At 46.1% G+C, this 23,144-nt stretch overlaps 1 protein-coding gene across 2 annotated transcripts in view; it reads right to left on the bottom strand.

Annotated features, from left to right (window-relative positions):
- Nucleotides 1–23,144, bottom strand: part of LOC118373360 (kinesin-like protein KIF19) — a 156,827-nt gene that overhangs the window by 49,969 nt on the left and 83,714 nt on the right. For both annotated transcript variants that reach the window (XM_052471461.1, XM_052471462.1), the window contains exon 6: nucleotides 14,806–15,000. In XM_052471461.1, the coding sequence (XP_052327421.1) occupies nucleotides 14,806–15,000 (195 nt within the window). The remainder of the gene's footprint in view (nucleotides 1–14,805; nucleotides 15,001–23,144) is intronic.

Genomic DNA, 23,144 nt, shown 5'->3' with positions numbered 1-23,144 from the left:
AAACTCAAACAATAGCATGGTATTATTTCACTGTAATAGCTACTGTAAATTGGAAAGTGCAGTTAGATTAACAGGAATTTAAGATTTCTGCCCATTTCAGATATGTCTATGTCCTGAGAATTTTTTGTGTTACTTACAACCTCATGCTAATCGCATTAGCCTACGTTAGCTCAACCGTCCCATGGGAGACCCACAGACCCTGAATAGGTTTTTAAGCACTTTGCCTAGAGTAGAACGACTACAGGGAACCACAGCAACGAATATGAGAAGAAAACACCTATTATGAAGCCTTCAGAGTTCACAGGAGAAATTCTAAGTATACAAAATGTGAAAAGACTGGCAACGTTTTTAAAAATTTAACTAGGCATGTCAGTTAAGAACAAATTCTTATTTTCAATGACGGCCTAGGAACAGTGGGTTAACTGCCTTGTTCAGGGGCAGAACGACAGATTTTGTACTTTGTCAGCACGGGGATACAATCTTGCAACCTTTCGGTTACTAGTCCAATGCTCTAACCGCTAGGCTACGCTGCCGCCCCAACGTTGGATAACTGTAGTACAGGCCCTATGTTCCTCCAGGAACCAAGAGTATAACTTTAGTACAGGCCCTATGTTCCTCCAGGAACCAAGAGGATAACTTTAGTACAGGCCCTATGATCCTCCAGGAACCAAGAGGATAACTTTAGTACAGGCCCTATGTTCCTCCAGGAACCAAGAGGATAACTTTAGTACAGGCTCTATGTTCCTCCAGGAACCAAGAGTATAACTTTAGTACAGGCCCTATGTTCCTCCAGGAACCAAGATGATAACTTTAGTACAGGCCCTATGATCCTCCAGGAACCAAGAGGATAACTTTAGTACAGGCCCTATGTTCCTCCAGGAACCAAGAGGATAACTTTAGTACAGGCCCTATGTTCATCCAGGAACCAAGAGGATAACTTTAGTACAGGCCCTATGATCCTCCAGGAACCAAGAGGATAACTTTAGTACAGGCCCTATGATCCTCCAGGAACCAAGAGGATAACTTTAGTACAGGCCCTATGATCCTCCAGGAACCAAGAGGATAACTTTAGTACAGGCCCTATGTTCCTCCAGGAACCAAGAGGATAACTTTAGTACAGGCCCTATGATCCTCCAGGAACCAAGAGGATAACTTTAGTACAGGCCCTATGATCCTCCATGAACCAAGAGGATAACTTTAGTACAGGCCCTATGATCCTCCAGGAACCAAGAGGTTAACTTTAGTACAGGCCCTATGATCCTCCAGGAACCAAGAGGATAACTTTAGTACAGGCTCTATGATCCTGCAGGAACCAAGAGGATAACTTTAGTACAGGCCCTATGTTCCTCCAGGAACCAAGAGGATAACTTTAGTACAGGCCCTATGATCCTCCAGGAACCAAGAGCATTAAGTGTAAGGTTTATAGTAAATGTGTCATTTACTGTGTCACAAACATCCCAAACTAGTTCACAAAAGACATTAGCGGCATCCCAAATGGAATCATATTTCCTATGTAGAGCACTACTTTTTGACCCATAGATCAAAAGTAGTGCACTATAGGGAATAGGGTGCCATTTGGGATGCAGACATTCTGTTGGCAGTATTGGCGTCACTCCAACTGTAATCTGTTCAACAAAAGTAACCAGCACCATAAAACTGTGCTATAGATGTCACGGTAAAGTTACAGCACCATCCCTCAGAGAGAGAGACACGGCTTAATGTGAGCTCTCACATTTTCAACATGTTTTCTTTTTACAAAAGGATAGATTTGGAGTTCGATAAACTTGGATTTTTCAGCAGGTACATATGCAGGATGCTACACTCCACAGCATGGCCTTCGCTCCAGATCAAAACTACAAACCTAGAACCAAATTTTGACCAAAATTAACCGGAGAGATTACTGCTTCCAAGGTTTTATTTTTCCAAGCTTAACGGAGGGTGTTCTAACCAACAAACAGCAGAGACCTGAGGACACCATTCCAACCTGGAACTGAGTCAGAAACAAATTCAATTAGCACTACGGTGTGAAGTAAAAGGCCTTTGGGCCCAACAAGTGTCAGGAGTCTTTGAAGCATCATCTGAAGCCCCTCCTGCTGTTCAAAGACCATTCCCTGGCATTTTATACAAGAAATCTGCATCCAGAAATAAAAGCTTCTCCCAAGTGGCTGTGACACTTACTCCCATTGCCTGCTGCACTGCTGCTAGGATTTCACCTGGCGATCTGTTCACCGTCTGCCCTGGCTTGTCTCCCCCTGTCTGGTACAGGTACCTCCACCACACTCACTCCTCTCTCCCTGGTCTGTCTCCCCTGTCTGGTACAGGTACCTCCACCACACTCACACCTTTCTCCCTGGTCTGTCTCCCCCTGTCTGGTACAGGTACCTCCACCACACTCACTCCTCTCTCCCTGGTCTGTCTCCCCCTGTCTGGTACAGGTACCTCCACCACACTCACTCCTCTCTCCCTGGTCTGTCTCCCCCTGTCTGGTACAGGTACCTCCACCACACTCACTCCTCTCTCCCTGGTCTGTCTCCCCCTGTCTGGTACAGGTACCTCCACCACACTCACTCCTCTCTCCCTGGTCTGTCTCCCCCTGTCTGGTACAGGTACCTCCACCACACTCACACCTTTCTCCCTGGTCTGTCTCCCCCTGTCTGGTACAGGTACCTCCACCACACTCACTCCTCTCTCCCTGGTCTGTCTCCCCCTGTCTGGTACAGGTACCTCCACCACACTCACTCCTCTCTCCCTGGTCTGTCTCCCCCTGTCTGGTACAGGTACCTCCACCACACTCACTCCTCTCTCCCTGGTCTGTCTCCCCCTGTCTGGTACAGGTACCTCCACCACACTCACTCCTCTCTCCCTGGTCTGTCTCCCCCTGTCTGGTACAGGTACCTCCACCACACTCACTCCTCTCTCCCTGGTCTGTCTCCCCCTGTCTGGTACAGGTACCTCCACCACACTCACTCCTCTCTCCCTGGTCTGTCTCCCCCTGTCTGGTACAGGTACCTCCACCACACTCACTCCTCTCTCCCTGGTCTGTCTCCCCCTGTCTGGTACAGGTACCTCCACCACACTCACACCTTTCTCCCTGGTCTGTCTCCCCCTGTCTGGTACAGGTACCTCCACCACACTCACTCCTCTCTCCCTGGTCTGTCTCCCCCTGTCTGGTACAGGTACCTCCACCACACTCACTCCTCTCTCCCTGGTCTGTCTCCCCCTGTCTGGTACAGGTACCTCCACCACACTCACTCCTCTCTCCCTGGTCTGTCTCCCCCTGTCTGGTACAGGTACCTCCACCACACTCACTCCTCTCTCCCTGGTCTGTCTCCCCCTGTCTGGTACAGGTACCTCCACCACACTCACACCTTTCTCCCTGGTCTGTCTCCCCCTGTCTGGTACAGGTACCTCCAACACATTCACCCCTCTCTCCTGAGCTATCGCTCACCTCCAGCACACACACACTGTTGGGGCGAGTGAATCTGAACTTACAATGGCTAGCCCCAAGTCGTTATATATTTAAAAATGTTCTTGTGCATTTTGCTATTTTCCTCATGACTCCTGCATACTTTGTTGACTACAAACTTTCTTTCCCAACCGTGGGACAGACTGGTTGTTCCCACACTCGGGACTCTGACTCAATTGGTTACACAGTCTTTTGGCCTCCCATCCTATTCTAACCACCTCTCACCGGCTTTGTATTCATGTTACCTGATGAAATTGCTGGACAATATGATCTTGTTGCCATCTGATGTACTGCACCTGCCCGCCCATCCAGCATCACTACTCTGGACAGTTCTGACTTAGAATATGTGGACAACTACAAATACCTAGGTGTCTGGTTAGACTGTAAACTCTCCTTCCAGACTCACATCAAACATCTCCAATCCAAAGTTAAATCTATAAATCGGCTTCCTATTTTACAACAAAGCATCCTTCACTCATGCTGCCAAATATACCCTTGTAAAACTGACCATCCTACCGATCCTCAATTTAGGCGATGTAATTTACAAAATAGCCTCCAATACCCTACTCAATAAATTGGATGCAGTCTATCACAGTGTCATCCGTTTTGTCACCAAAGCCCCATACCAAAGCCCCATATACTACCAACCACTGCGACCTGTATGCTCTCGTTGGCTGGCCCTCGCTTCATTCTCGTCGCCAAACCCACTGGCTCCAGGTCATCTACAAGACCCTGCTAGGTAAAGTCCCCCCTTATCTCAGCTCGCTGGTCACCATAGCAGCACCCACCTGTAGCACGCGCTCCAGCAGGTATATCTCTCTGGTCACCACCAAAACCAATTGTTCCTTTGGCCACCTCTCCTTCCAGTTATCTGCTGCCAATGACTGGAACGAGCTATACAAATCTCTGAAACTGGAAACACTCATCTCCCTCACTAGCTTTAAGCACCAACTGTCAGAACAGCTCACAGATTACTGCACCTGTACATAGCCCATCTATAATTTAGCCCAAACAACTACCTCTTCCCCTACTGTATAAATTTATTTTGCTCCTTTGCACCCCATTATTTCTATCTCTACTTTGCCCATTCTTCCACTGCAAATCTACCATTCCGGTGTTTTACCTGCTATATTATATTTACTTCGCCACCATGGCCTATTTATTGCCTTTACTTCCCTTATCTCACCTCATTTGCTCACATTGTATATAGACTTATTTTTCTACTGTATTATTGACTGTATGTTTGTTTTACTCCATGTGTAACTCTGTGTTGTTGAATGTGTCAAACTGCTTTGCTTTATCTTGGCCAGGTCACAGTTGTAAATGAGAACTTGTTCTCAACATGCCTACCTGGTTAAATAAAGGTGAAATAAATCAAATAAAAAATCTGCTTCACTGATTTCTGCTCTCGTAAAAGCCTGGGTTCTGCATGTTAACAATAGAAACTTATCACCTAAAATGGATCAATTGAAAGTGTGGGTTCACTGCTCCAAAACAGATGTGTTGGTCATTACTGAGACGTGGTTAAGGATGTTAATGATGTTAACCTTTCTGATTATAACCTTTTTCGGCAAGACAGATCTTCCAAAGGTGGTGGATTGGCAACCTTTACCAAGGATCACCTTCAGTGCTCGGTTGTCTCCACCAAGTCTGTCACCAAACAATTTGATTTGCTGGTTTTAAACATTAAACTTTCAAATAGCACTTTGTTGACTGTTGCTGGGTGTTATCGTACTCCATCAGCATCGGCCTGTACCCTACCTGCCCTAAGCTCTCTCCTGGCCCCTTACACTAAGTTTGAATTTGTCCTGCTCGGTGACCTAAACTGGGACATGCTTAAACCACCTGACCAAGTCATAAAGCGATGGGACTCCCTAAATCTTTCTTAGATTATTACCAATCCCACAAGGTATGACTCCAAACACCCAGAAAAGGCTACTCTCCTCAATGTTATCTTCACAAATAATCCTGATAGGTATCAGTCTGGTGTTTTCTGTAATGATCTTAGTGATCACTGTTTTACATTCTGTGTTCGTAGTGCCTGCCTAGTAAAACGACCTGTCCTGATTTCACATAGACGCTTGCTAAAAAAACTTGAATTAGCAAGCCTTCCTTCATGAACTGGCCTCTGTAAAATGGTATAGAATCAGTTTGATCCCCTCTGTCAAAGACTTTTGGATCTTCTTTTTTGATATTTTCAGTGGTGTTGTTAACTTCTTATGGGCAGGTGGGCCGGTGGCGTCTTATCTGAGGACAGTGTCCCGCATACAAAACCATGAAAAACATATTTCAACCAGGCAGGTGTGACACGAAAGTCAGAAATAGCGATATAATAAATGACTTACCTTTGATGATCTTCTTCTGTTGGCACTCCAAAAGGTCCCAGTTACATCACAAATAGTCATTTTGTTCGATAATGTGCTTCTTCTATATGTCATAAAAACTCAGTTTAGCTGGCGAGCTTTGGTCAATAATCCACCCAGTTTCCCTCCATCAAAACACCCAAACGTTACTAATAAACTTTTCCAAAAAAGTCAAACAACGTTTATAATCAAACCTTAGGTACCCTTATACGCAAATAAACAATACAATTTAAGACAGAGAACTGTTATTGTCTTTACCGGAGAAAAATACCAAAAATGCTCTCATTCATACGCTTGGAAACACTACAGCCAAAATGGGAGCCACCTAGAAAAACTACAATTTCTGGCTCATTTTTCCAAAAACCAGCCTGAAACCCATTCTAAAGACTGTTGACATCTAGTGGAAGCCCTAGGAACTGCAATCTGTGAGGACTTATAATAAAAGTGACAGCCATTGAAAATAGTGGTAGGCTGAATTGCTTTGGGGTTTCGCCTGCCATATCAGTTCTGACATTATTTTAACAGTTTTAGAAGCTTTAGAGTGTTTTCTATCCCAATCGACCAAATATATGCATATCCTAGCTTCTGGGCCTGAGTAACAGGCAGTTTACTTTGGGCATGCTTTTCATCCGGATGTGAAAATACTGCCCCCTACCCAAGAGAGATGAACAAACACGCCCCCATGAAGAAAATGATCCCCTGGTTCGACCATGATCTTGCAGAGTTACTCCACCTCAAGAATTGCATTTGGAGAAAGGCTCGGCACACACATACTCAAGCTGACTGGCTATAGTACAGACAAATGAGAAATAAGTGCACTCAGGCTATCCGGATGGCCAAAGTTAGTTACTTAAAGGAGCAGTTCTAACCCCAAGAAGTTCAAGAAAATGGTTAAAGACCTGGAGAATAAACCCTCCTCACAGCTGCCCATGTCCCTTAATGTTGATGATGTGGTTGTTACTGACAAGAAGCACATGGCTGAGATCTTTAATCATCACTTCATTAAGTCAGGATTCCTATTTGACTCAGCCATGCCTGCTTGCCCGTCCAACATTTCCTCATCTCCCACCCCTTCCAAAGCGACTATCCCTGATGCTTCTCCCTCTTTTTCCCTGCAGGCAGTGACTGAATCTGAGGTGCCAAATGAGCTCCTTAAACTTGACCCCAAAAAAACATCTGGGTCATAAGGTTGCTGCCCCTATCGTCGCCAAGCCTGTCTCTCCTTTCTAGGGAGGTTCTTATTGCTTGGAAGGAAGCCACAATTTTTCCTTTATTTAACCTCTTTCAGCTAGGGGGCACTATTTTTATGTTTGGAAAAATAACGTTCCCAAAATAAATGGTCTATTTCTCAGGCCCATATTCTAGAATATGCATATAATTGACAGATTATGATAGAAAACACTCTAAAGTTTCCAAAACTGTCAAAATATTGTCTGTGAGTATAACAGAACTGATATTGCAAGTGAAAACCTGAGGAAAATCAAACCAGGAAGTGGCTTCTATTTTGAAAGCTCCATGTTCTATAGCCTGCCTTTGCTCCATTTAAAGGGATATCAACCAGACCTTCCTGAAGGTGTCAACAGTCTTTAGACATAGTTTCAGGCTTTTATTTTGAAAAAATGAGCGAGAAAGATAACATTGCGTCAGGTGTTCGCATGAGTTTTGCTTGCGCAACAGAGATTGGGCAGCCATTGTCTCTCCCTCTCCTACTGAAAAAGACAGTCGCGGTTGATATACACTGCTCAAAAAAATAAAGGGAACACTAAAATAACACATCCTAGATCTGAATGAATGAAATATTCTTATTAAATTATTTTTTCTTTACATAGTTGAATGTGCTGACAACAAAATCACACAAAAATGATCAATGGAAATTAATTCAACAACCCATGGAGGTATGGATTTGGAGTCACACTCAAAATTAAAGTGGAAAACCATGATCCAACTTTGATGTAATGTCCTTAAAACAAGTCAAAATGAGGCTCAGTAGTGTGTGTGGCCTCCACGTGCCTGTATGACCTACCTACAACGCCTGGGCATGCTCCTGATGGGGTGGCGGATGGTCTCCTAAGGGATCTCCTCCCAGACCTGGACGAAAGCATCCGCCAACTCCTGGACAGTCTGTGGTGCAATGTTGGTGGATGGAGCGAGACATGATGTCCCAGATGTGCTCAATTGGAATCAGGTCTGGGGAACGGGTTGGCCAGTCCATAGCATCAATGCCTTCCTCTTGCAGGAACTGCTGACACTCCAGCCACATGAGGTCTAGCATTGTCTTGCATTAGGAGGAATCCAGGGCCAACCGCACCAGCATATGGTCTCACAAGGGGTCTGAGGATCTGATCTCGGTACCTAATGGCAGTCAGGCTACCTCTGGCGAGCACATGGAGGGATGTGCGGCCCCCCAAAGAAATGCCACCCCACACCATGACTGACCCACCGCCAAACCGGTCATGCTGGAGGATGTTGCAGGCAGCAGAACGTTCTCCACTGCGTCTCCAGACTCTGTCACGTCTGTCACATGTGCTCAGTGTGAACCTGCTTTCATCTGTGAAGAGCACAGGGCACCAGTGGCGAATTTGCCAATCTTGGTGTTCTCTGGCAAATGCCAAACGTCCTGCACGGTGTTGGGCTCCTCCTGCTCCTCCTTGCACAAAGGCAGAGGTAGCGGTCCTGCTGCTGGGTTGTTGCTCTCCTACGGCCTCCTCCACGTCTCCTAATGTACTGGCCTGTCTCCTGGTAGCGCCTCCATGCTCTGGATACTACGCTGATAGACACAGCAAACCTTCTTGCCACAGCTCGCATTGATGTGCCATCCTGGATGAGCTGCACTACCTGAGCCACTTGTGTGGGTTGTAGACTCCGTCTCATGCTACCGCTAGAGTGAAAGCATCGCCAGCATTCAAAAGTGACCAAAACATCAGCCAGGAAGCATAGGAACTGAGAAGTGGCCTGTGGTCACCACCTGCAGAACCACTCCTTTATTGGGAGTGTCTTGCTAATTGCCTATAATTTCCACCTGTTGTCTATTCAATTTGCACAACAGCATGTGACATTTATTGTCAATCAGTGTTGCTTCCAAAGTGGACAGTTTGATTTCACAGAAGTGTGATTGACTTGTAGTTATATTGTGTTGTTTAAGTGTTCCCTTTATTTTTTTGAGCAGTGTATTATCGATTATATATTTTAAAAACAACCTGAGGATTGATTATAAAACATTTGACATGTTTCTGTGGACAATACGGATACTATTTGGAATTTTCATCTGAGTTGTCGTGACTGTGGGTTTCTGAACATAACGCGCCAAACAAACGGAGGTATTTTGGATATAAAAATAATCTTTATGGAACAAAAGGAACATTTATTGTGTAACTGGGAGTCTCGTGAGTGAAAACATCCGAAGATCATCAAAGGTAATCGATTAATTTTATTGTTTTTCTGATTTTCGCGACCAAGCTACTTTGATGCTAGGTGTTCATAATGTTTTGTTTAGTGATCGATAAACTTACACAAACGCTTGGATTGCTTTCTCTGGAAAGCATATTTTCAAAATCTGACAAGACAGGTGGATTAACGAGGGTTTAGAGTTTGAGGTAGTCACCTCATTCAAGTACTTGGGAGTATGGCTAGATGGTGCACTGTCCTTCTCTCAGCACATATTGAGGCTGCAAGCTAAAGTTAAATCTAGACTTGGTTTCCTCTATCGTAATCGCTTCCTCTTTCACCCCACCTCAGCTAACCCTGATTCAGATGACAATCCTACCCATGCTAGATTACAGAGACATAATTTATAGATCGGCAGGTAAGGGTGCTCTCGAGCGGGTAGACGTTCTTTACCATTCGGCAATAAGATTTGCCACCATCACTCATTCATATATTTTTTATGTACATATTCTTAGTCATTCCTTTACACTTGTGTGCATAAGGTAGTTGTTGGGAAATTGTTAGGTTAGATTACTCGTTGGACATTACTGCATTGTCGGAAATAGAAGCACAAGCAATTCACTCCACTCGCATTAACATCTGCAAACCATGTGTATGTGACAAATACAATTTGTTTTGATTTGACCATGTTGTGTGCTGCTATCATGTTGTTGTTATGTTGTGTTGCTCCCATGCTGTGTTGTGATTAGAGGTCGACCGATTAATCGGAATGGCCAATTAATTAAGGCCGATTTTAAGTTTTCATAACAAACGGTAATCGGTATATTTGGACACCGATTTTGCCGATTTAAAAATCTTTTTTAACACCTTTATTTAACTAGGCAAGTCAGTTAAGAACACATTCTTATTTTACATGATGGCCTAGGAACGGTGGGTTAACTGCCTTGTTCAGGGGCAGAACGACAGATTTGTACCTTGTCAGCTCCGGGATTCAATCTTGCAAATTTACAGATAACTAGTCCAACGCTCTGACCACCTGCCTCTCATTGCACTCCACGAGGACCCTGCCTGTTACGCAAATACAGTAAGAAGCCAAGGTAAGTTGCTAGCTAGGATTAAACTTATCTTATAAAAAACAAACAATCAATCAATCAATCATAATCACTAGTTAACTACAAATGGTTGATGATATTCCTAGTTTATCTAGCGTGTCCTGCATTGCATATAATCGATAAGATGCGCATTCGTGAAAAATAACTGTCGTTGCTCCAACATGTACCTAACCATAAACACCAATGCCTTTCTTAAAATCAATACACAGAAGTATATATTTTTAAACCTGCATATTTAGCTAAAAGAAATCCAGGTTAGCAGGCAATATTAACCAGGCGAAATTGTGTCACTTCTCTTGCGTTCATTGCACGCAGAGTCAGGGTATATGCAACAGTTTGGGCAGCCTGGCTCGTTGCGAACTAATTTGCCAGAATTTTACGTAATTATGACATAACATTGAAGGTTTTACAATGTAACAGGAACATTTAGACGTATGGATGCCACCCGTTAGATAAAATACGTAACGGTTCCATATTTCACTGAAATAATAATCGTTTTGTTTTCGAAATTATAGTTTCCAGATTCGACCATATTAATGACCAAAGGCTCGTATTTCTGTGTGTTATTATGTTATAATTAAGTCTATGTGTCACGCCCTGACCTTAGTATTCTTTGTTTTCTTCAGTCCGGAGTTGCCACTCAGTCCGGAGCTGCCACGCAGTCTGGAGCTGACTATGGTGGAGTGGGGTCCACGTCCAGCACCCGAGCCTACGCCGTGAAAGAAGCCCACCCGGACCCTCCCCTTTAGATTAGGTTTTGCGGGCGGAGTCCGCACCTTTGTGGGGGGGTACTGTCACGCTCTGACCTTAGTATTCTTTGTTTTGTTTATTATTTTGGTTAGGTCAGGGTGTGACATGGGTGATATGTGTGCTTTTGTCTTATTCTAGGGTGTTTGTACTGTCTAGGGGTTTTTGTAGATTTATGGGGTTGTTTTCATCTAGGTGTTTATGTTGGTCTATGGTTGCCAAGATTGGTTCTCAATTAGAGGCAGGTGTTTATCGTTATCTCTGATTGGGAACCATATTTAAGCAGCCATCTTCTTTGGGTATTTCGTGGGTTATTGTCTATGTTATGTTGCACGTTAGCACATTGTTTATATAGCGGTCACGTTCATCTTATCGTTTTGTTGTTTTGTTTAGGTGTTTTTCGTGTTCTTTCTGGAATAAAGAAGAATGTATTCTAACCACGCTGCGCTTTGGTCCCCTCCATATGACGATCGTGACAGAATAACCCACCAACAATGGACCAAGCAGCGTGGTAACGGACAACAGCAGCAATCAAAGGACTTCTGGACTTGGGAGGTGATTCTGGACGGCAAAGGACCCTGGGCACAGCCAGGGGAATATCGCCGTCCAAAAGCAGAGCTGGAGGCAGCGAAAGCAGAGAGGCGCCGGTATGAGGAGGCAGCACGGCGGCGCGGCTGGAAGCCTGAGTGGCAGCCCCAAAAATGTATTGGGGGAGGGCACACGGTGAGTGTGGCGAAGTTAGGTAGGAGACCTGCGCCAGCTCCCCGTGCTTACCGTGGAGAGAGAGGGCGTCGTACCGGGCAGGCACCATGTTATGCGGTGGAGCGCACGGTGTCCCAGGTGCGTGTGCATAGCCCGGTGCGGTACATTCCAGCTCCTCGTATCGGCCGGGCTAGAGTGGGCATCGAGCCAGGTGCCATGAAGCCGGCTCTACGCATCTGGTCTCCAGTGCGTCTCCTCGAGCCGGCATACATGGCACCAGCCTTACGCAAAGTGTCCCCGGTTCGCCTGCACAGCCCAGTGCGGGCTATTCCCCCTCGCCGCACTGGCCTGGCTACGGGGAGCATTCAACCAGGTAAGGTTGGGCAGGCTCGGTGCTCCAGATCTCCAGTGCGCCTTCTCGGTCCGGTCTATCCGGTGCCATCTCCACGCTTCAGCCCTCCGGTGGAAGCCCCCTGCACCGGGCTTCCTGTGCGTCGCCAGAGCCCAGTTCTCCCTGTTCCTCCTCCCCGCACTCGCCCTGAGGTGCATATCCTCGGCCCAGTACCACCAGTGCCGGCACCACGTACCAGGCCTACAGTTCGCCTCGTCTGTCCTGAGCTGCTAGTCTCTCGTCTGTCCTGAGCCGCCAGAGTCTCCTGTCTGTCCTGAGCCGCTAGAGTCTCCCGTCTGTCCTGAGCTGCTAGAGTCTCCCGTCTGTCCTGAGCTGCTAGAGCGGCCAGTCTGTCCTGAGCCGTCAGTCAGCCAGGAGCTGCCAGAGCCGTCAGTCAGCCAGGACCTGCCAGAGCCGTCAGTCAGCCAGGACCTGCCAGAGCCGTCAGCCAGCCAGGACCTGCCAGAGCCGTCAGCCAGCTAGGAGCTGCCAGAGCCGTCAGCCAGCCAGGACCTGCCAGAGCCGTCAGCCAGCTAGGAGCTGCCAGAGCCGTCAGCCAGCCTGAAGCTACCCCTCAGTCCGGAGCTACCCTTCAGTCCGGAGCTGCCACTCAGTCAGGAGCTGCCACTCAGTCCGGAGTTGCCACTCAGTCCGGAGCTGCCACTCAGTCCGGAGCTGCCTCTCAGTCCAGTGGGGCCCTTTAGTAGGGTTGCCAGTCCTAGGTTGGCGGCGAGGGTCGCCGTTCCTATGAGGCCACAAAAGCAGGACTAAGACTATGGTGGAGTGGGGTCCACGTCCAGCACCCGAGCCTACGCCGTGAAAGAAGCCCACCCGGACCCTCCCCTTTAGATTAGGTTTTGCGGGCGGAGTCCGCACCTTTGTGGGGGGGTACTGTCACGCTCTGACTTTAGTATTCTTTGTTTTCTTTATTATTTTGGTTAGGTCAGGTTGTGACATGGGTGATATGTGTGTTTTTGTCTTATTCTAGGGTGTTTTGCACTGTCTAGGAGTTTTTGTAGATTTATTTAATCTAGGTGTTTATGTTGGTGTATGGTTGTCTAGATTGGTTCTCAATTAGAGGCAGGTGTTTATCGTTGTCTCTGATTGGGAACCATATTTAGGCAGCCATCTTCTTTGGGTATTTCGTGGGTTATTGTCTATGTTATGTTGCACGTTAGCACATTGTTTATATAGCGGTCACGTTCATCTTATCGTTTTGTTGTTTTGTTTAAATGTTCTTCTTCCTTCCTGTATTCTAACCACCCTGCGCTTTGGTCCCCATACGACGATCGTGACACTATGATTTGATAGAGCAGTCTGACTGAGCGATGGTAGGCACCAGCAGGCCCATAAGCATTCATTCAAACAGCACTTTTGTGCGTTTTGCCAGCAGCTCTTCACAATGCTTCAAGCATTGTGCTGTTTATGACTTCAAGCCTATCAGTTCCCGAGATTAGGCTGGTGTAACTGATGTGAAATTACTAGCTAGTTAGCTGGGTGCGCACTAATAGCGTTTCAAACGTCACTCGCTCTGAGACTTGGAGTAGTTGTTCGCCTTGCGATGGGTAATGATGCTTCGAGGGTGGCTGTTGTCGATGTGTTCCTGGTTCGAGCCCAAGTAGGGGCGAGGAGAGGGACGGAAGCTATCCTGTTACACTGGCAATACTAAAGTGTCTATAAGAACATCCAATAGTCAAAGGAATATGAAATACAAATGGTATAGAGAGAAATAGTCCAAGAAATACTATATTAACTACAACCTAAAACCTCTTACATTGGAATATTGAAGTCTCATGTTAAAAGGAACCACCAACTTTCATATGTTCTCATGTTCTGAGCAAGGAACTTAAACGTTAGCATTTTTACATGGCACATATTGCACTTTTACTTTATTCTCCAACACTTTGTTTTTTTCCCAACAAAATTGAACATGTTTCATTGTTTTTTTCAAGGCTAAATACAGTGCCTTGCGAAAGTATTCGGCCCCCTTGAACTTTGCGACCTTTTGCCGGTGTTGAAAAATCATAATCGGTCGATCTCTAGTTGTCATGTGTTGCTGCCTTGCTATGTTGTTGTCTTAGGTCTCTCTTTATGTAGTGTAGTGTTGTCTCTCTTGTTGTGTTGTGTGTTTTGTCCTGTATTTATATTGTTTATATTTATTAATTTTATTATCCCAGGCCCCTGTCCCCGCAGAAGGCCTTTTGTCTTTTGGTAGGCCGTCATTGTAAATAAGAATTTGCTCTTAACTGACTTGCCAAGTTAAATAAAATCAATGATATCATCCATTTTGTCTTAAAGAAGACTCTGATAGACGGTCAACTATAGGGACATTAACCCCTTAATGGTCTACAGTGTAAATCCATTGTTCTTACACTGTGAAGGGCCTTTATTAAAGTGTCCTATAAACCCTATTCCCTACATAGTACACTACGTCTGATCAGGGACCTATGGGTTTTAGTACAAATATAGGGCTTAGAGCTCCCCCCCCAAACGCACACACACACACTGGAATGTCTGGAAGGAGACTGTGATGCTATATTATGGACACAAGTAACAGACCATAACAAGTGAAAAAACACACACACACACCCCTACACCATACTCATACACACACCCCTACACACACATAGTGTTCCGCACCTGTGAGGCTCGTTCTGAGCCGGCAAGGTCGATCATGAAAAGGCGGGCGAAGCGGACTTCCTGTAGAAGGTCTCGACAGCGGCTCGTCTGCCTGACCGACACCTGCAGCACGGCATGGGACCGGGACGAAGTCTGGTTGGCTGCCGTGGGCTCCTGGGTACGCTGCTTATTACCCTTCATCAACAAATCCATGATCTGGCAGGAACACAGTCATAAAGCTCTATGTAGCTCTATGTATCTCTAATATGAAGTGCTTGTATATATGTTATGTAGGCTTCATAATATACAATATACATATTTAGATAACAATGTATAGTTTGTATTTACAGTATCAGTCAAAAGTTTGGACACACCTACTTATTCAAAGCTGATGACAGCTTTGCACACTCTTGGCATTCTCTCAACCAGCTTCATGAGGTAGTCACCTGGAATGCATTTCAATTAATGAGTGTGCATTGTTAAAAGTTCATTCTTGGGGGGGCAAAAAAGTATTTAGTCAGCCACTAATTGTGCAAGTTCTCCCACTTAAAAAGATGAGAGAGGCCTGTAATTTTCATCATAGGTACACTTCAACTATGACAGACAAAATGACAACAACAAAAAATCCAGAAATTACATTGTAGGATTTTTTTGAATTTATTTGCAAATTATGGTGGAAAATAAGTATTTGGTCAATAACAAAAGTTTATCTCAAAATGGTTTCTGTAAGTCTTCACAAGGTTTTCACACACTGTTGCTGGTATTTTGGCCCATTCCTCCATGCAGATTTCCTCTAGAGCAGTGCTGTTTTGGGGCTGTTGCTGGCAAACACAGACTTTCAACTCCCTCCAAAGATTTTCTATGGGGTTGAGATCTGGAGACTGGCTAGGCCACTCCAGGACCTTGAAATGCTTCTTACAAAGCCACTCCTTCGCTGCCCGGGCGGTGTGTTTGGGATCATTGTCATGCTGAAAGACCCAGCCAAGTTTCATCTTCAATGCCCTTGCTGATGGAAGGTGGTTTTCACTCAAAATCTCACGATACATGGCCCCATTCATTCTTTCCTTTACACGGATCAGTCGTCCTGGTCCCGTTGCAGAAAAACAGCCCCAAAGAATGATGTTTCCACCCCCGTGCTTCACAGTAGGTATGGTGTTCTTTGGATGCAACTCAGCATTCTTTGTCCTCCAAACACAACGAGTTGAGTTTTTACCAAAAAGTTATATTTTGGTTTCATCTGACATTCTCCCAATCTTCTTCTGGATCATACAAATGCTCTCTAGCAAACTTCAGACGGGGATTGGACATGCACTGGCTTAAGCAGGGGGACACGTCTGGCACTGCAGGATTTGAGTCCCTGGCGGCGTAGTGTGTTACTGATGGTAGGCTTTGTTACTTTGGTCCCAGCTCTCTGCAGGTCATTCACTAGGTCCCCCCCGTGTGGTTCTGGAATTCTTGCTCACCGTTTTTGTGATCATTTTGACCCCACGGGGTGAGATCTTGGGTGGAGCCCCAGAACGAGGGAGATTATCAGTGGTCTTGTATGTCTTCCATTTCCTAATAATTGCTCCCACGGTTGATTTCTTCAAACCAAGCTGCTTACCTAATGCAGATTCAGTCTTCCCAGCCTGGTGCAGGTCTACAATTTTGTTTCTGGTGTCCTTTGACAGCTCTTTGGTCTTGGCCATAGTGGAGTTTGGAGTGTGACTGTTTGAGATTGTGGACAGGTGTCTTTTATACTGATAACAAGTTCAAACAGGTGCCATTAATACAGGTAACGAGCGGAGGACAGAGGAGCCTCTTAAAGAAGAAGTTCTGGTTCAATTGTGCGTCGCCCCACGGACCTCTCGGTTGCGGCCGTTTACGACAGAGGCTGGGCGCGAACCCATAGCCTCTGGTGGCACAGCTGGCACTGCAGTACAGCGCCCTTAACCACTGCGCCACCCGGGAGGCCTAAAAGTTCATTCTTAATGTGTTTGAGCCAATCAGATGTGTAGGGTTCCAACCAAGTAAAAGACCAAGTCTATAATATGGCAAGATAAGCTCGAATAAGCAAAGAGAAATGACAGTCCATCAATAACTTTAAGACATGAAGGTCAGTCAATCCGGAACATTTGAAGAACTTTGAACGTTTCCTCAAGTGCAGTCGCAAAAACCATCAAGGGCTATGATGAAACTGGCTCTCATGAGGACCACCACAGGAAAGGAAGACCCAGAGTCACCCCTGCTGCAGAGGATAAGTTAATGAGAGTTAACTGCACCTCAGATTGGAGCCCTAATAAAATGCTTTACAGAGTTCAAGTAACAGTTCAACTGTTCAGATGAGGCTGCATGAATCAGGTCTTCATGGTCAAATTACTACAAAGAAACCACTACTAAAGGAGACCAATAAGAAGAAGAGACTTGCTTGGGCCAAGAAACACAAGCAATGGACATTAGACTGGTGGAAATCTGTCCTTTGGTCTGATGAGTCCAAATTTGAGATTTTTGGTTCCAACTGCCGTGCCTTTGTGAGACGTAGAGTGGGTGAAAGGATGCTCTCCACATGTGTGGGCCCCACCGTGAAGCATGGAGGAGGAGGTGTGATTGTGCTTTGCTTGTGGCACTGTCTGTGATTTATTTAGAATTCAAGGCACAGTTAGCCAGCATGGCTACCACAGCATTCTGCAGCAATAAGTCATCCCATCTGGTTTACGCTTAGTGGGACTATCATTTGTTTTTAAACAAGACAATGACCCAGCACACCTCCAGGCTATGTAAGGGCTATTTGACCAAGAAGGAGTGATGGAGTGCTGCATCAGATGACCTGGTCCTCCACAATCACCCGACCTCAACCAAATTGAGATGGTTTGGGATGAGTTTGACGGCAGTGTGAAGGAAAAGCAGCCAACAAGTGCTCAGCTTATCTTTTTATTTCTTTATTTTTCACCTTTATTTAACCAGGTAGGCTAGTTGAGAACAAGTTCTCATTTGCAACTGCGACCTGGCCAAGATAAAGCATAGCAATTTGACACATACAACAACAAAGAGTTCCACATGGAATAAACAAAACATAGTCAATAAGACAGTAGAACAAAAGAAAACAACAAGCCTACATACAGTGAGTGCAAATTTTTATTTTATTTTATTTTTTTTATTTCACCTTTATTTAACCAGGTAGGCTAGTTGAGAACAAGTTCTCATTTGCAACTGCGACCTGGCCAAGATAAAGCATAGCAGTGTGAACAGACAACACAGAGTTACACATGGAGTAAACAATTAGCAAGTCAATAACACAGTAGAAAAAAATGGGCAGTCTATATACAATGTGTGCAAAAGGCATGAGGAGGTAGGCGAATAATACAATTTTGCAGATTAACACTGGAGTGATAAATTATCAGATGGTCATGTACAGGTAGAGATATTGGTGTGCAAAAGAGCAGAAAAGTAAATAAATAAAAACAGTATAAAAACAGTATGGGAATGAGGTAGGTGAAAAAGGGTGAGCTATTTACCTATAGACTATGTACAGCTGCAGCGATCGGTTAGCTGCTCGGATAGCTGATGTTTGAAGTTGGTGAGGGAGATAAAAGTCTCCGATTTTTGCAATTCGTTCCAGTCACAGGCAGCAGAGTACTGGAACGAAAGGCGGCCAAATGAGGTGTTGGCTTTAGGGATGATCAGTGAGATACACCTGCTGGAGCGCGTGTTACGGATGGGTGTTGCCATCGTGACCAGTGAACTGAGATAAGGCGGAGCTTTAACTAGCATGGACTTGTAGATGACCTGGAGCCAGTGGGTCTGGCGACGAATATGTAGTGAGGGCCAGCCGACTAGAGCATACAAGTCGCAGTGGTGGGTGGTATAAGGTGCTTTAGTGACAAAACGGATGGCACTGTGATAGACTGCATCCAGTTTGCTGAGTAGAGTGTTGGAAGCCATTTTGTAGATGACGTCGCCGAAGTCGAGGATCGGTAGGATAGTCAGTTTTACTAGGGTAAGCTTGGCAGCGTGAGTGAAGGAGGCTTTGTTGCGGAATAGAAAGCCGACTCTGGATTTGATTTTTGATTGGAGATGTTTGATGTGAGTCTGGAAGGAGAGTTTGCAGTCTAGCCAGACACCTAGGTACTTATAGATGTCCACATATTCAAGGTTGGAACCATCCAGGGTGGTGATGCTAGTCGGGCATGCGGGTGCAGGCAGCGATCGGTTGAAAAGCATGCATTTGGTTTTACTCGCGTTTAAGAGCAGTTGGAGGCCACGGAAGGAGTGCTGTATGGCATTGAAGCTCGTTTGGAGGTTTGATAGCACAGTGTCCAATGACGGGCCGAAAGTATATAGAATGGTGTCGTCTGCGTAGAGGTGGATCAGGGAATCGCCCGCAGCAAGAGCAACATCATTGATATATACAGAGAAAAGAGTCGGCCCGAGAATTGAACCCTGTGGCACCCCCATAGAGACTGCCAGAGGACCGGACAGCATGCCCTCTGATTTGACACACTGAACTCTGTCTGCAAAGTAATTGGTGAACCAGGCAAGGCAGTCATCCGAAAAACCGAGGCTGTTGAGTCTGCCGATAAGAATTTGGTGATTGACAGAGTCGAAAGCCTTGGCGAGGTCGATGAAGACGGCTGCACAGTACTGTCTTTTATCGATGGCGGTTATGATATCATTTAGTACCTTGAGTGTGGCTGAGGTGCACCCGTGACCGGCTCGAAACCAGATTGCACAGCGGAGAAGGTACGGTGGGATTCGAGATGGTCAGTGACCTGTTTGTTGACTTGGCTTTCGAAGACCTTAGATAGGCAGGGCAGGATGGATATAGGTCTATAGCAGTTTGGGTCCAGTGTGTCTCCCCCTTTGAAGAGGGGGATGACTGCGGCAGCTTTCAATCCTTGGGGATCTCAGACGATATGAAAGAGAGGTTGAACAGGCTGGTAATAGGGGTTGCGACAATGGCGGCAGATAGTTTCAGAAATAGCGGGTCCAGATTGTCAAGCCCAGCTGATTTGTACGGGTCCAGGTTTTGCAGCTCTTTCAGAACATCTGCTATCTGGATTTGGGTAAAGGAGAACCTGGAGAGGCTTGGGTGAGGAACTACGGGGGGCGGAGCTGTTGGCCGAGGTTGGAGTAGCCAGGCGGAAGGCATGGCCAGCCGTTGAGAAGTGCTTATTGAAGTTTTCGATAATCATGGATTTATCGGTGGAGACCGTGTTTCCTAGCCTCAGTGCAGTGGGCAGCTGGGAGGAGGTGCTCTTGTTCTCCATGGACTTCACAGTGTCCCAGAACTTTTTGGAGTTGGAGCTACAGGATGCAAACTTCTGCCTGAAGAAGCTGGCCTTAGCTTTCCTGACTGACTGCATGTATTGGTTCCTTACTTCCCTGAACAGTTGCATATCACGGGGGCTATTCGATGCTATTGCAGTCCGCCACAGGATGTTTTTGTGCTGGTCGAGGGCAGTCAGGTCTGGAGTGAACCAAGGGCTGTATCTGTTCTTGGTTCTGCATTTTTTGAACGGAGCATGCTTATCCAAAATGGTGAGGAAGTTACTTTTAAAGAATGACCAGGCATCCTCAACTGACGGGATGAGGTCAATGTCCTTCCAGGATACACGGGCCAGGTCGATTAGAAAGGCCTGCTCACAGAAGTGTTTTAGGGAGCGTTTGACAGTGATGAGGGGTGGTCGTTTGACTGCGGCTCCGTGGCGGATACAGGCGATGAGGCAGTGATCGCTGAGATCCTGGTTGAAGACAGCGGAGGTATATTTGGAGGGCCAGTTGGTCAGGATGACGTCTATGAGGGTGCCCTTGTTTACAGAGTTAGGGTTGTACCTGGTGGGTTCCTTGATGATTTGCGTGAGATTGAGGGCATCTAGCTTAGATTGTAGGACTGCCGGGGTGTTAAGCATATCCCAGTTTAGGTCACCTAACAGAACAAACTCTGAAGCTAGATGGGGGCGATCAATTCACAAATGGTGTCCAGGGCACAGCTGGGAGCTGACGGGGGTCGGTAGCAGGCGGCAACAGTGAGAGACTTGTTTCTGGAGAGAGTAATTTTCAAAATTAGTAGTTCAAACTGTTTGGGTATGGACCTGGAAAGTATGACATTACTTTGCAGGCTATCTCTGCAGTAGACTGCGACTCCGCCCCCTTTGGCAGTTCTATCTTGACGGAAGATGTTATAGTTGGGTATGGAAATCTCTGAATTTTGGTGGCCTTCCTGAGCCAGGATTCAGACACGGCAAGGACATCAGGGTTAGCAGAGTGTGCTAAAGCAGTGAGTAAAACAAACTTAGGGAGGAGGCTTCTGATGTTGACATGCATAAAACCAAGACTTTTTTCGATCACAGAAGTCAACAAATGAGGGTACCTGGGGACATGCAGGGCCTGGGTTTACCTCCACATCACCCGCGGAACAGAGAAGGAGTAGTATGAGGGTGCGGCTAAAGGCTATCAAAACTGGTCGCCTAGAGCGTTGGGGGCAGAGGATAAGAGGAGCAGGTTTCTGGGCATGGTAGAATATATTCAGGGCATAATGCGCAGACAGGGGAATGGTGGGGTGCGGGTACAGCGGAGGTAAGCCCAGGCACTGGGTGATGATGAGAGAGGTTGTATCTCTGGACATGCTGGTTGTAATGGGTGAGGTCACCGCATGTGTGGGGGGTGGGACAAAGGAGGTAACAGGGGTATGCAGAGTGGATCTAGGGGCTCCATTGTGAACTAAAACAATGATAACTAACCTGAACAACAGTATACAAGGCATATTGACATTTGGGAGAGACATACAGCGAGGCATACAGTAATCACAGGTGTTGAATTGGGAAAGCTAGCTAAAAACAGTAGGCGAGGCTAATCAGCTAGCACAACAAACAGCAGGTAAAATGGCGTTGACTAGGCAACTGGGCCGACAGATAAAACAAACAAGCAGAATGGAGTACCGTGATTAATGGACAGTCCAGCGTGCGTCAGCTATGTAGCCAAGAGATCAGTGTCCAGGGGGCAGCGGTGGATGGGCAGGGAAGCTGGGCTGGCGAGTGTTATCCAGGTTTTTTTTTTTTTTTTTTTTTTTTTTTTAAACTAACAATGACTAAATAGCTTGTAGCTAGTTAGCTGGTTAGCGTCTGGAGGTTCTTGAGTGTGTCATAAAAATAAAATAAAAATTAAAAGTGATAGCGATTCCGTATCACAGTGGGTGAGGCAGGTTTCCGGAAGGTATAAACAAAATAAAAATCAAAGAGAGATAGAAAGTAAATGGGTTCAGAGTGTTTGGGATGCAGTGAGTCAGATGGTTAGCAGGCCTGTGCTAACAAGCTAACAGTTCGTAGGCCCGGGCTAGACAAGCTAGCCGTTAGCAGGCCGAATTAGCAAGCAGGGAGATAGCGAGGGCTAGAGAGCTACCCTTTGGGGGACGTCGCGATGGGGTGAGTCTGTTTATTCCTCTTCTTGCGGTGATATCGACAGACCGGTCGTGGGCCCGGGTAATTGTAGCCCAGGAGTATGCTACAGGAGCTCTAGTACGCTGGGTGAGCTGGAGACACAGCGTTTCAGAAAGCTTGCGGGCCTTGGCCAGCAGATGGATCTTTGGCGATGTCGCAACGAAAAAGCCTGTTGAAACCACCTCGGACGATTATGTCGGCGGACCAGTCGTGATGGATCGGCGGGGCTCCGTGTCGGCAGTAAAGGGTCCAGGCCAATTGGCAAAAGAGGTATTGTTGGGCCTCTTCGGCTAGTCGGGAGATGGGCTTAGCTCAAGGCTAACTGTAGCTTGTTTTGGGACAGAGACGTTAGCCAGGAGTAGCCACTCGGATTGCAGCTAGCTAGTTGCGATGATCCGGTGTAAAGGTTCAGAGCTTGCGGTAGGAATCCGGAGATGTGGTAGAGAAAGAGCAGTCTGATATGCTCTGGGTTGATGTCGCGCTGGTGTCCTAGTTAGCTTAGAAGACCGCTAGCAATGGCTAACTGAGTACGAGCTAGTAGCTAGTTAGCTGGCTAGCTTCTGATGGTGGTTCCGGTTCTAAAGTAAAGTATAGAAAAAGCAGATCCGTACCACATTGGGTGATGCGGGTTGCAGGAGAGTATATTCAGCTCTAGTTTGAAAGTGAGATTAAAATATGTACGAAATATATACAGAAAAAAAACGAAGAAAACTATATTTACACTAGACAGGACGGGACAAGACAAAACACACGTCCGACTGCTACGCCATCTTGGAAATCTGAAGGTAAGATAAGGGAGTTAATGCAATAAATAGGCCATGGTGGCAAAGTAATTACAATATAGCAATTAAACACTGGAATAGTAGATGTGCAAGTAGAGATAATGGGGTGCAAAGGAGCAAGATAAAAAAAATACAGTATGGGGATGAGGTACAGTAGGTAGAT

Source organism: Oncorhynchus keta, chromosome 2, assembly GCF_023373465.1.
Source record: "Oncorhynchus keta strain PuntledgeMale-10-30-2019 chromosome 2, Oket_V2, whole genome shotgun sequence".
NCBI lineage: Eukaryota > Metazoa > Chordata > Actinopteri > Salmoniformes > Salmonidae > Oncorhynchus > Oncorhynchus keta.
The sequence above is the reverse complement of the archived record's forward strand: the minus strand, read 5'-3'. Positions and strand labels throughout refer to the sequence as shown.